Source organism: Lissotriton helveticus, chromosome 7 (assembly GCF_964261635.1).
Source record: "Lissotriton helveticus chromosome 7, aLisHel1.1, whole genome shotgun sequence".
NCBI classification, from domain to species: Eukaryota; Metazoa; Chordata; class Amphibia; order Caudata; family Salamandridae; genus Lissotriton; species Lissotriton helveticus.
Genome location: NC_136068.1, coordinates 917,398,412 through 917,410,536, shown reverse-complemented (window position 1 = coordinate 917,410,536; position 12,125 = coordinate 917,398,412). Strand labels below are relative to the sequence as shown.

The window sequence follows — 12,125 nt, the reverse complement described above, 5'->3', positions numbered from 1 at the left end:
GCCGGAGCCATAGCTTGAAGTGAAGTCTTGTACTTCGGGGGGACACCAGACCTCACAGGCCAGTTTTCGAATCCCACCAAGGCTGAAAAGGTAGCCACAGGCAAAATAGTTGGGAGGGCATATGTCTTGTGTGTATAAGAGATGTATAATGTGGCCTGTGTATTAACTAATTAAACATTTTACTTAAACACTTCTGCATTTAGACTGCGGTTACATAAAAAAGGTCAGCCTGTCATTTATTTTATGGGTTCTGATGTTTTCCTTACTTTGCAAATTTGGTTGCAGTGCTTCTTACTCTCCTGTTTGTGGATTGGGTCTTCCCTCCATGATCACGCCCATCGTTGCCAGATCTCTGATTTATTCTTATCAAGTAGAGCTGCTTCCCTGCCCCCTCGGTTTTGTGTGTGCCTCTGTTGCCTGCTTGCGACCCGGTTTTGTGTGTGCCTCTGTTGCCTTATTGCGACCCGGTTTTGTGTGTGCCTCTGTTGCCTGATTGCGACCCGGTTTTGTGTGTGCCTCTGTTGCCTGCTTGTGACCCGGTTTTGTGTGTGCCTCTGTTGCCTGCTTGTGACCCGGTTTTGTGTGTGCCTCTGTTGCCTGCTTGTGACCCGGTTTTGTGTGTGTGTGTGGGTGCAAATGCAATAGGTGTCGCATTTGCGAGAGATTAGGCTATTGGCTTTGTAAATGACAATGCCATTTATTTAGGTTTTCAAAGCCAACACATAAATAAAAATGTTGTCATTTACAATGCCAATAGCTTTAACTTTTCCAAAGGCGAAACCGTTGCATTGTAAATGCTTGTTAACACTAGGAGTCCACTACTTGATCCAAGGGGCTATATAATTCTCCCGATCCCCCTTAAGCTTCCTTTATTTATATTTTTTTCACGAGTGGACGCAGAGACCAAGTCCCTGCATCCTGTAATGGCAGCATTTTGGTTCAAGGTGCAGCCAGGCAATTGAAGAGCTTTGGGTTCACAGACCAGAAATGGCGACTGCAGAAAAAAAAACTCCCTCACACCAAAGAATTGGATTCTTTATTTAAATGTGGGCCACAGATGGTCAGTAAACCTTGATTTGTGGGCCATCTGCAGACTACCGGTCCCGATTTCTCTGTCTTTAAAAGTTTGGGTGATAAATTGGTTGAATTTGAGGCCTAAAAATCACTTTTTCTCATGCTGATTTCTGAAAAACTACTACACAGATTTATTTACACCAACCAGGCAAAGGCGTTGACGTGAGGAAAGTTCTACTTTCATGCTAAGTTTGATGCAATTGCATGCAGCCATTTCCTCTAGCGCTATGTTAGAACATCAAGAAGTTAAAACGGGACCTTATGATGGTCCTCTTTTTGGTGCCTGTGCTTGACAGATCTGCAAGAAACTTGCCATTCCAAACCAAGTAAGAGGCGCATTTTTGTGATGTTTTGTGCACATTTGTTGAACACCACCAAAGGAATCAAAGCACCATGACAGCTATTCAATGGAGAGTTCAACCTATGCTTTGTTCACCTCAAGGAAGCAACACCACAGAGTAAGCTAATGTAAAGATGGTGAAACGCAGGGTCTGTGTTCACAGACCAGGCACGAATCAGGCCTGGCCTTCTTACAATCTAGATTCCATGTTCCTATGCCAGGCTAATTTACTTCCAACACACAAGAAAATTCCAGGGGAGGCAATACGTCATTCCCCTATGAAATGGCAGCAGATGCCTTCAGACACAGAACACTGTGGTTAACTGTCTCATTGGCTCCTCATACAAAACTCACCTACATTTCTTATTGAGGGGCGCTGCTCTAAAAACAGACTTGTTACGCAGTGACTGCTACTCCCACACACCGGATTCTTCAGAGCAACATTTATCCGCATTTGAGGTGTTTTTTTCCCGTCGAACGTCAAAGCGTCAAACAGTGGTAACTCCCTTTATTGGCCCTGACAGAATTATCGTGCCCCTTGTAAAGAGGCCCTTAATTGAATGTTCACAGCTGACATGCCTTCTACAACAGGGCTGTGTTTAGCAATTGCTAAGTCTAGGCGAGCCCTAGTCGCTAAAAGACCAGTGGATTATACACCCACTAGGGGGGTCTCTGTATAACTCGCAGGCCCAAGATTCCTTATCAAGGCAGGTAAGCCACTGGTATTGACAACATCTGTATATATCTTTAAAGTTACACAGGGCCACCTCAGCCTTCGTCTTTCAGATGTCTATAAAATGAGTAACACTTGATTGGGACACATTCTAAAAGTGTCAAGAGATGAGTCAATGTGTAGTGTTTGATTTAGAAATTGTTATTGGTATTTAACACTGGTGGATGACAACATCAAACATGATCAAACATATTGATTGGCTTACAACTGCTGCCCAGTTACCCACAGACCTCTCTCACATTTCCAAGTTAGTACTCAGCTGTTTTTCAATGCTGTAACACTGGAGTGCATTCCAGGGGATTTCAGGACAGCGCAGACATTGCCAGCCCGTTCAGGGAAACCCTGCATATCTAGCGAAGCTTGGGAACGAGTTCATACAGAACTAAGCCTTCCTCCTACGGCTGCTTCCGTCTGATAGCTACACTGTTCTGCCCCGGATTTGTCATGTCACACTCCACAGTCACGGGTAAACAGATGCATTAACATAACAAAACACACACCTGCTCGCAAAGCATATTCAAGTAGCAATGTACTCAGGGCAGAAGTTAGAAAGACTCTCAGAGCCCAACTGTAGTCGAGGAGCATTGCAGAGATGCGTGTGTAATTTGCAAGACTCATGCCCGAATCTTGGCATGGCAGATTTAAACATTCATCCTTCCAAAGCTGATAAATGGAGAACGACTGAGCTAGGTAGATTTCCAGTTCAACTAGACAGTTCGTGGTGAAAAGTGCACTGTAAAATGGTTAGGTCTACTTTACTCGATATTGGTTACGGAACCCTTCAAGGCACCCAAACAGGAAATGAAGCCTGCTAGGCAAACTGCAGCTCAGAGCCTGATTGTATACAGTGGCTAGATAGAGCTTTACCGGTTTATAGGTGAGCAGGCACTAGACACAGCGACACCTTCAGATACCAAGGATGCATGCTTCCTCCTTTCAGTGTTGCCTGCACAAGGCTAGGACTGTCTCTTTACCTGGAAACCAGGGGAGGCAACAGCTCCCTTACAACCTTACATAGTTCATTCATTTAGTAAGCAGTAGGCCACAATTCAGACTAGGGCAAACAGAAAGCACACAGATGTAATAAGTCTGGTCCATCTACACAAAATACCAGACGGACGACAAGAATGAGGGCTACCCTAGGCCTTTAGACCACAGAGGGAGGCCCCAACCTTAGGGGATTGGAACAAGGCCTTTGTATGCCTCTGAGGTGACAAGCCCAAGAGCAATTTCAGTGGGTCCTCACAAAATTCTTAAGGCACCCCCAAATCATCTGACATTCTGCCACTGGAGGAAAGAGTATCCCTGCCATTACCTGCTGTAGACGAGGCAGCCCATCTTATTGATCTCCTTGTCCGACTTGTACCTCCTCAGGTCCTCCCAGGCATCCTTGACGGCGGTGATGGCCAGGATGATGCAGATGGGGATGATGGCCACGGCCGGCTGGAAGGCATTCACCACTGGCACAAAGTTCAGAGCTGCCACGGCCACGAAGTAAAGGTTGGCAAAGCGGTGGAACTGCTCAAAGAGGTTCTTGGGCACGAAGGAGAGCACGGTGTATTTGGTGGTCTTGATCCGGTTGGTGGCGTAGTGGCGGTTGGGCTGGTCCTTCCAGTTGAACGTCTCGTAGGGTAGGTTGGAGGACACCTTACGCTCCTTGTCTTGAGGTTTCCGTCGCCCTGGGATGGCCCATTTCCAAAATTTGCCCATTTTGCACTGACACCAATGTACTCCAGTCCCCCAAGTTTTTTCTCCACGTTCAGTTGGGCCGGATCCCCAGGTGCATGCTGCTCCCTCTGAAGCAGGACGAGGCGGCTCTCCTCGAAACAATGGAAAACTGGGAGAAACCAAACTTGACTGGGTCGGACTCAAAGCACTGCTCCCGCTAAAAGTGCCCTCGCTCGCAGCCAGCTCAGCCAGTGCCCGCGTGCTCCAGCTGTCTGCGGTCGAGTCTCAAGGTGGAGTCCGTCCTCGGAGCAGCTTCCTTCGGCCGGGCCCTGCAGCTGGAGTCCTGCCCTCGGAGGCGGCTTCCTTCCTCCCCTCACTGGCCTCTGAGCCGGACTGCCTCGGCTCACTATCCGCGCAGCTCACCTGTTGCACTCACACGTCACGGCAGCACCTGTAGCATTCCTCAAACCAGTTAGACACGCGCCAGGAATGGGGCCGCCGGGTCCTAGAGCCGGCCCTGTTCGTCGTCTGATGATTGGACTAATGAGGGACAGCACATGTCTTTTTCGTGATCCACAGGTACAGTATCGGATGTGACCGTGACCAGGCACACGATTGTTAAATGACGTACAAACAGATTTAGAGCACTTTATGCTTCCTGTACAAGTACTAGAATGCACAGACAAGGGCCCAAATGCAAAGATACCTGGTTAGAATGTACTGATACATGGTGGGAATGCACACGTAAGGCTTCACAATGGAGAGGCTGCACTGCAATGCATAGAAACCGGGCCTCTGCAGAGACACTTGATCAGAATGCAAACAATTACAAGGTTCGAAGAGGCAGGATTAGAAAGCAGCAGCGAGTTAGAATGAACACAGGGTCAGAATCAAAAGATACACTGTTAGCATGCACAAATTGATCTAAAACGAAAAGATTTCTATGATTAAAAAAAAGTAACAAACAAAAATACTTTTTATCCCAGTGGCTGTCCGTGCCTGAGGACAGTTGTATTCGGATGGGCTTAAATACTGCTTTAAAAGGGTTAGAATGGAAGGATGCAGGGTTATGGGGAAGATGCAGGGTTATGGGGAAGATGCAGGCTGAGAACACTGACACAGGGGTTGAATGCTCTGACTCAGGGTTAGAATACAGGGTTCGAGGATAGAATGAACAGATACACTGTTAGCATGCACTGATTGATGGTCACCATGTAAGTATAAAAGGTAAGTAGGACGCTGAAGCTGATCTAGAGTGCAGGGATGCAAGGTTAGTGTGCACACGCAGGATCAGAACGCACGGACACAAGGGTAGAATACACACGAGTATAAAGAGTTGAAATAGACAAATAAAGTATAGAGCACAGACGCAATGGGGTCTTTTACAATGTCGGTCGGACACCGTAGCAGTATGCACTCCACCCGACTATTAGCCTGAGGTTCCACCCGCCGAATTAGGATGTTACCGCCCTATGGGTGGTTGGAAATATCAATTTTTCCATTGCAGTTTGTGCGGCGGCCGGAAAAGGGCTGCAGCTTAAGCTGCAATAGAAAAATGGATGTTTTCAAACAACCATGCACCTTGTGCCAGGCACCATGTGGTGCCTGCCATACGGTGCATGGATGTTTGGGGGGCATCACAGCTGCCCCCCCAGGCCCCATTGCGGAGGCCCAGGGAGTACAGGAGCCCTGCTAGGGGCCCCCAAAGTCACTTTCCACCTTCCTGTTCATGGTCGGCGTACTGCCATGAAAGGGCAGGCGGAAAGCGAAATTGTAATCCTAACGGCGAAGCTGAGGCTGGCTCCTCTTCCATTTGAGGATTACATTTCCGATCGCTGCCCCGATTGGCTCAGTGAGCCCATTGGAAGCTGAACCGTATTCCCCCATGGGTTTCCCTCCGCCGCCAGTATCGTAATATGGTGGAAACCTCTGATGTCGGGCGGAAAGCGCAGACAAGCTGTCAGATGGTTTTCCGCCCAACATTATAATGAGGCCCAATGTTGGAATGTATAGGCATATGACTAGCATATCTGTACATCTACAAGCTTAGTATGCGCCCATACAGGTTTATAATTCAGTGATATTCAAACAAACACATAGATAAATGTTTAGAATCCAGTGATAAAAGATAACTGAACAATAATAGGGCTGAAGCATATGCCTGGCTTATTGAGTGCAGGCATATGCACTAGAATATACAGATTATGGTTTGTGAGCACGTTCGGAATAAATGGACACATACAAGGTTAATTTGCACAGATTTAATACAATAACAAATGGTTAGCACGAATACACACAGATTTACAATACACAGATAGTGGCACCAAAACATGTCAATGGGCAGGATCACATATATGCAAGGCTAGCATGGACAGATATAATATGAGAACACAGAGGATTATCAATAATGCATACTTAAGGGGTAAATATGCACAGAATGCTACTCGAGAACACATATATGGGGTAAGACAAAACAACATCACAGGGTTATATGGGTGCATGTGGCGTCAAAATGCACAGATGCTGTCTTCAGAACACATACACAAAGTAAAATGATATACAGCCTTAGTCTGTGTTAGAAATGGGGTAGCCAATTCTACGGGGGGTAGCATGGTGCAGAGCGGACAGGCCAAACTCCTGAGGACATGTGTGAAGCATCCACGCAGTACGCACAGAAGACACATCAGGCACAGCACAAAAAGAGACACAACACCAGTTTTGATGAAAAAGAATAACTCTTGTATTGTCTCCAATAAGAAATCACAGTAATCACAATGTTGTGCCAACTGGCGCCAGGGCAATATATACACAGGGCTTATTTACACGGGTAATGGGAAAAAAGAAGAAGAAGGTAAGTCCATTGGTTCCAGGTCTGAAATAAAACAAAGCGTTATCAATTGACATGGAACATCAGGCACAAACATCTGCCATAAAACCTCTTAGCAGGACGTCCAGCATTAGGCATGAAAGCACATCATGCATGGCATCAGCATTCCCTGCAAAAGAAAAGAACAATGGCATACAAGGCAGATGAACATGGAGACATATACCATTAGCATAACCATAGCCCTCAGGGTATGTATCAGGCCCGGGACCAGCATGGGCATGAACACAGTGGCACAGACCCGGGATGAAAGCATCGCTGTAGGACATTAGGCATAACAGCATATCCTATACAGAACGACCATGGTACGCATTAGAAGAGGCATACAGTACATACCCGTAGGCCTAAGGGTGAAGCAACATGACACAAGTATTAAGCCGAATTGCATGGGGCTCACCAAGAGGCCAACAGAGCACATTAAGCACTAAAACTGGCATCTAATGGAAACCTCATGGCGTAACCATACGGGCATGAAGGTGTAGTGTAGCTCCTATTTTCCCAATAGGCTCTGCGCATTGGAATAGTACCTACAGCAGTAAAGGCCTAGGACAGACGTTAACTAGGTCTACTACTGTCGATACTAGACTTAATTTTTGGGTTTGCCAGCTAAGCTCAGAGTTCGCTAGAAACTTTCTCGAATGTTCAAGGAAGGATTAACTTCCCTGATTAGACAAGAAGGGATTTAGTTTCTGACAACCATAGAACATGACAACTTTGCTCTCCCCTAATCAAGAGTCAATCTCGAGAGTCGTGTGAGCACAAGGCAATTATTTTACTCAGTCAGTACGTGCATTCTTAGTCTCATCAGAATGTAGAGAAAAGGAAGAGACGGGCGTGTTCAATAAAAGATGTTATTTATTGATCAGTCTCTTTTCTCGTACAAGAGAAATGGATCGATATTATTGCAATACTTATAGTTAAGTAAAGTGCATACATTAAAAGCAATAGTATAAAATAATACTGTAAAAACATTGATATGGTTTCTGAGCCATATGATGTTTAAAATGATTAAAATATATTTACATACACATATACATTTGACTAAACGTACTCAACTGGTGTTTCTAAATACGCCTACCCCGTGTACCTGACCTAAGTCTAATGCGTGGGCGGGAATAGAAAGTTACAGTTTAAGTTAAGTTTGTTTTTGCCAAGTGAATAACTAAAGAATTCTCTGTGAGGGGTTATTCAGTTCTGTACCTGGAATTTAGGATGGATGAGGAATGGTATCTCTTTCTCTGCTCTCGATATTCCAGGCTGCCTGCGAGGGCTGCCCAGAAACGCCGGTGCTGGGTCTCTCGGCTTGAGATAGCAGCGCGTCTCTCAGCGCGTCAGGAAGGCGGGGCTGCTGCCAGCGGGGTCTGCTTCTGCTCTCGGCTTCGGCAAGTATGGCTGCTCCGTCTTGTCACCACGCGTGTGTTTGCATAGGGCAAGGTCGGCAATATTTATACCTTAAAGGTGCCGAGATTGACGTAAGGATGGACATAGGTACGTCAATAAAGATGTCATACGACTTGCTCGTTAGCACATTCTTTTGCAAAAGTTCTCTGTGAAATCAAAACAATGGCCGCACGGATTTTCCAGGTTGTCATAGGTTTGATTTGTTATGAGAACGTCGTATGCCTTATCAGGGGCTGGAGGAATGTCGCTTGTCTAATTAGATCTCAAGCGTTATGACCTAATCAGATAACACGTTCCTGTGCCGTAGTGTGACTGCGTCAGATAACGGTATCTGCATCATGGGGGATTTCTTGCCTCATGGGCTAACTATTAGTTAACTTGATAGTTAGTTTAACCAGAATAGGGTCAGGAATAGGGGGACTGATTCAGAACCTATAGAAATACACGACACCCACTCCACGCTAACTATGGTCATATCTACTAATCTATGCATAGTATAACATAGTACAACATACTACAGAGTATAGTGTATACCTTACCACCCCAAAATACATAAAAGCATTTCGAAATTTTCAAATATACTGAAAAATTGCAGTCATATATATTGTATGCACTTAAGCTATGAATTAAAAGCAAAAGTAAACACGCATTGTAATGCATTATTGCTTTTTGGTATATGAGAAATACACATGAAATGGCTCTTAATATGGCTATACAGAAAGGAAGTCCGAGACCATTTCATCACATAATAAAATATTTGTGAACCTACCAGTGGGCAGCTAAAGTCTATATAAAGTATCTAAAAATAGAAATCTTATTTCTCTAGGAATAGTTTCTTACTTTAAGCAGAAGATCAGTGTCCCGGGAAAAAATATGTAGAAAAATATTTTAGGGGCTTGCTGAAAAAATCGCTGTCCGTGAACTGGATTGTAATTGTTCATGTGACTTTATTTTTAAAGTTGAAGGCCGAATTCAGGGAACGCCGTGTGCGAGTTTACTCAAAAGTCTCTATTTCTGTTCCGGAGAGAACATCATATCATTCAGGCTTTCGAAAAAACTGTCAACAGCTTCATGGGAAAGTTCCACTAAGTCGGAAACAGGGGTAACCATGCATTCATGCGCATGATTGTCTCCATTGACATTCTGATTCGCATTGCTGACAGAAGGTCGTACCTGTTCGATGCTGCTTTCATCTTGAACTTCACTACTCTTCAATCGCAGTGGTGAAGATTCCAGGAATGCCGTCATCAGGATTGGCAGCCTTTGAGGGCAGCACAAAGCGTGAACCTTGGTAGGAACCAACAGTGTATCTGCATCCACTGGCGCATCCGATTGTAGCGTCAGACAGGTGTCTAACACGCATTCTTCTCCGCATAGCAGACACCTTAGTACAGGTAAAACACACCTTTGCCACATTGGTCGAAATGATAGAAACCAAGTCATGTTCAGGTCTGTAAGCCGGGAGAGTCCCAGGATTTTTGATATCCGGTCCCGGTATCCAATGGCTAGGATCGTATCTTCCATTGTCGCGAGAGTTTGATCTGTGACATGGGTTGCCATAACGAAAAATAGGGACTAGGAATAGGATTCCTGCAATTAGTCCCAGGATCAGGGGAAGTCCGCCAAAAATCGAATGGACGAAATCTGGAAAAATACCCAGTATGGCTTTGAATGGTGTTAATGCCATCGAAAATACTGTCTTAAATACCTTTGAGACCCCAGTGGTATCAGAAATATTTAAGATTTCGCTCAGGATTTCCGCGAAATGTACGGGGGAATTAGTTGATAATAATGTATGTATCTCTGCAGTCGTCCTTGCGACTTGTAGATCATACGTTTCTTTTGATGACGTGAGCCTTGTAGGCGTCTGAAGAAGCACTGTTTTCATTCTGCTTAAAGTATCTATTCGAATAGAAGTAATTTTCAAACTGGGCCATGCCCTTGCCTCCCTGTCTGGAAAGGAGCTGGGGAACAAAGAACGTCCACAGCACTTGACCTTCGCTGTTGTAGTTACTAGATAAGGAGTCCCGGGCATAAGACTGCAACATCTGCGGTCTACAATAAGAATGTAACTCCCATTATAGAGTCTTTGAAAGAATGGTTCTATTTCTGTTGCAGGTGCGCCTTGCTGGTGACATGAAAGGTTGTATGAATTCCCTTCACAGGCTCCATGCAAACTAATTCCGTTACACAGAAGCGTGCCGCTTAGTGACATAGCACAATTGTTGCCACTAAGAAACACTTTCTGTCCTTTATTACTGACACATGCATGTGAATAGGGCAGGTTCCAGGTTGTTTTAAGGTACCCCTTTCCCAATTTCTCGTACATGCCAGCCTGTATATATTTTTGGCAGTATTGAAACCTGAAGGTTGAGATTGGAATATTTATGATTCCGTGGATTATCCATTCACTGACAGGTCGTTCTGACATTGTCATTGGTAATCTTTCTAGTTTTTCAATGCTCAAGATTGTATAATCAGCACCCTTCTGCGCCATACCGATTTGTCTATCAGTAAGGTTAAAGATTTGGAATAGTGACGTTGTGTTGATTAAACGCCAAGGCACATAGCCTGAACGCAGATTTTGTAACGTCCAGCCAAGCTGTACAATGGAACGCAATTGTGACTGACCATGTTGTAATAACAGTAAGTCTTGCGATAATTTATCGATTGCTGAAGACACAATGCTGTCCAATGAAAAAATTCTGGAGGACAGAGTCATTAACCCATTGTCCACTACAGAAAGTGATTTTTCCAAATTGATACGGTCAATTTCCCGTATTCTTTCTGCTGTCTCAATTTGAGTAACCTTCCAGGCCTCATTGTATGCTGCATATACAGAGGCTGCTATGAAACGCTTTTGACGCTGTTTGCGTGGTCCCAGTATGAAATCACGCAAGTCAGCACCATCAGTAAGTAAAGTTAGGTGTTGCTTAATTTCAGGCAGTGTGGAAGTCTGTAGCCATTGAAGGCATAATTTGCCCACACTGTAGGTTGTTATTATCCCTGGGTGATGTCTTTGGGGATATCTAGGGTCTGGCCTGGTCATTTTGAAACCCTGTGTTTTATTCAGGAATCTATCTTGACAGTTATTTGTATCTGTGGGCCAGATCAACCATTGTTTCCAATCAGGATGTGTTCTGTTTTGGTTAAGTATATGGTTTATGTCTATTCCTTCATCTGTATCAGAGTTATTGCTAAACATTGTTGGCTTTGGAATAGACGGGTTATTTAAATCTTTGATTTTGGCTAAGCCAAGACAGGTGGTTTGTTGAACAGTGTCATTTAAAAATATCATTTGTTCTGGGATCATGCAGGCTCTAAACAAAGCTTCTAAACACTGTACTTGCCATTCTTTTGTACCCCAAACACTTTTCAAATCAACATTTTTGTCCCAATAATCAAATCCAAAAGTATTCATTTTTTCAAAGAATGAATCTGAATATATCAATTTTGTGTTGGTTATCATGGTTTTCATCCCTGTCTTGTTTGACAATTTGTAATAAAATGTTTCAGCATTAGTTATGTTAAAACCTGAAAAATATGAATATTTGTCATAAACGGTTCTAGAGCTCCCTTTTGGAGGTGTAGCACAATGTTCCCATTGATTATAATTTAAAACATTTCTAGGTTGTGCAGATTTATGCAAGAAATGGTTACCATAATGGTTATAGCAATACATACTATCATAATTTGTAGAACCTTGCAAATAATCATGTTTTGTAAATTTAGCAGACATTACTAAGTCAGACATCATATGGTTAATACTTTCAAAGTCCCAATCATCAGCAAATGAGTTTGGTTTTGCAAAGTCACTCAAGGAGATCTTGATTTGGTGTGGATATTTCAGGATCTCGACCGGACCATAAATTTCATAGTCAGTGTTGTCCCAGGCTACCCCACCAGGTATCGGATTGGCTGTGAAGTTGGCTGAAGAAAGTTCTGGAGAAAGTTCTCTTTTCCTGATGTTCTGACTTGCTGTGTCCATTTTAGCATATTTTCCCTCAATGAAGCGTCCCAAAGTA

The 12,125-nt window shown here is 44.2% G+C and overlaps 1 protein-coding gene across 3 annotated transcripts in view; it reads right to left on the bottom strand.

Moving 5' to 3' along the window:
- Positions 1-12,125, bottom strand: part of ATP10B (ATPase phospholipid transporting 10B (putative)) — a 563,398-nt gene that overhangs the window by 117,388 nt on the left and 433,885 nt on the right. The window contains exon 1 of one of the 3 annotated variants that reach the window (XM_078653418.1): positions 3,463-4,240. The exons of the other annotated variants lie outside the window; for them this stretch is intronic. Within the exon in view, the coding sequence (XP_078509544.1) occupies positions 3,463-3,857 (395 nt within the window). The 5' untranslated portion in view covers positions 3,858-4,240. Of the gene's footprint in view, positions 1-3,462; positions 4,241-12,125 lie in introns of those variants that run through there. 3 annotated transcript variants of the gene reach the window in all.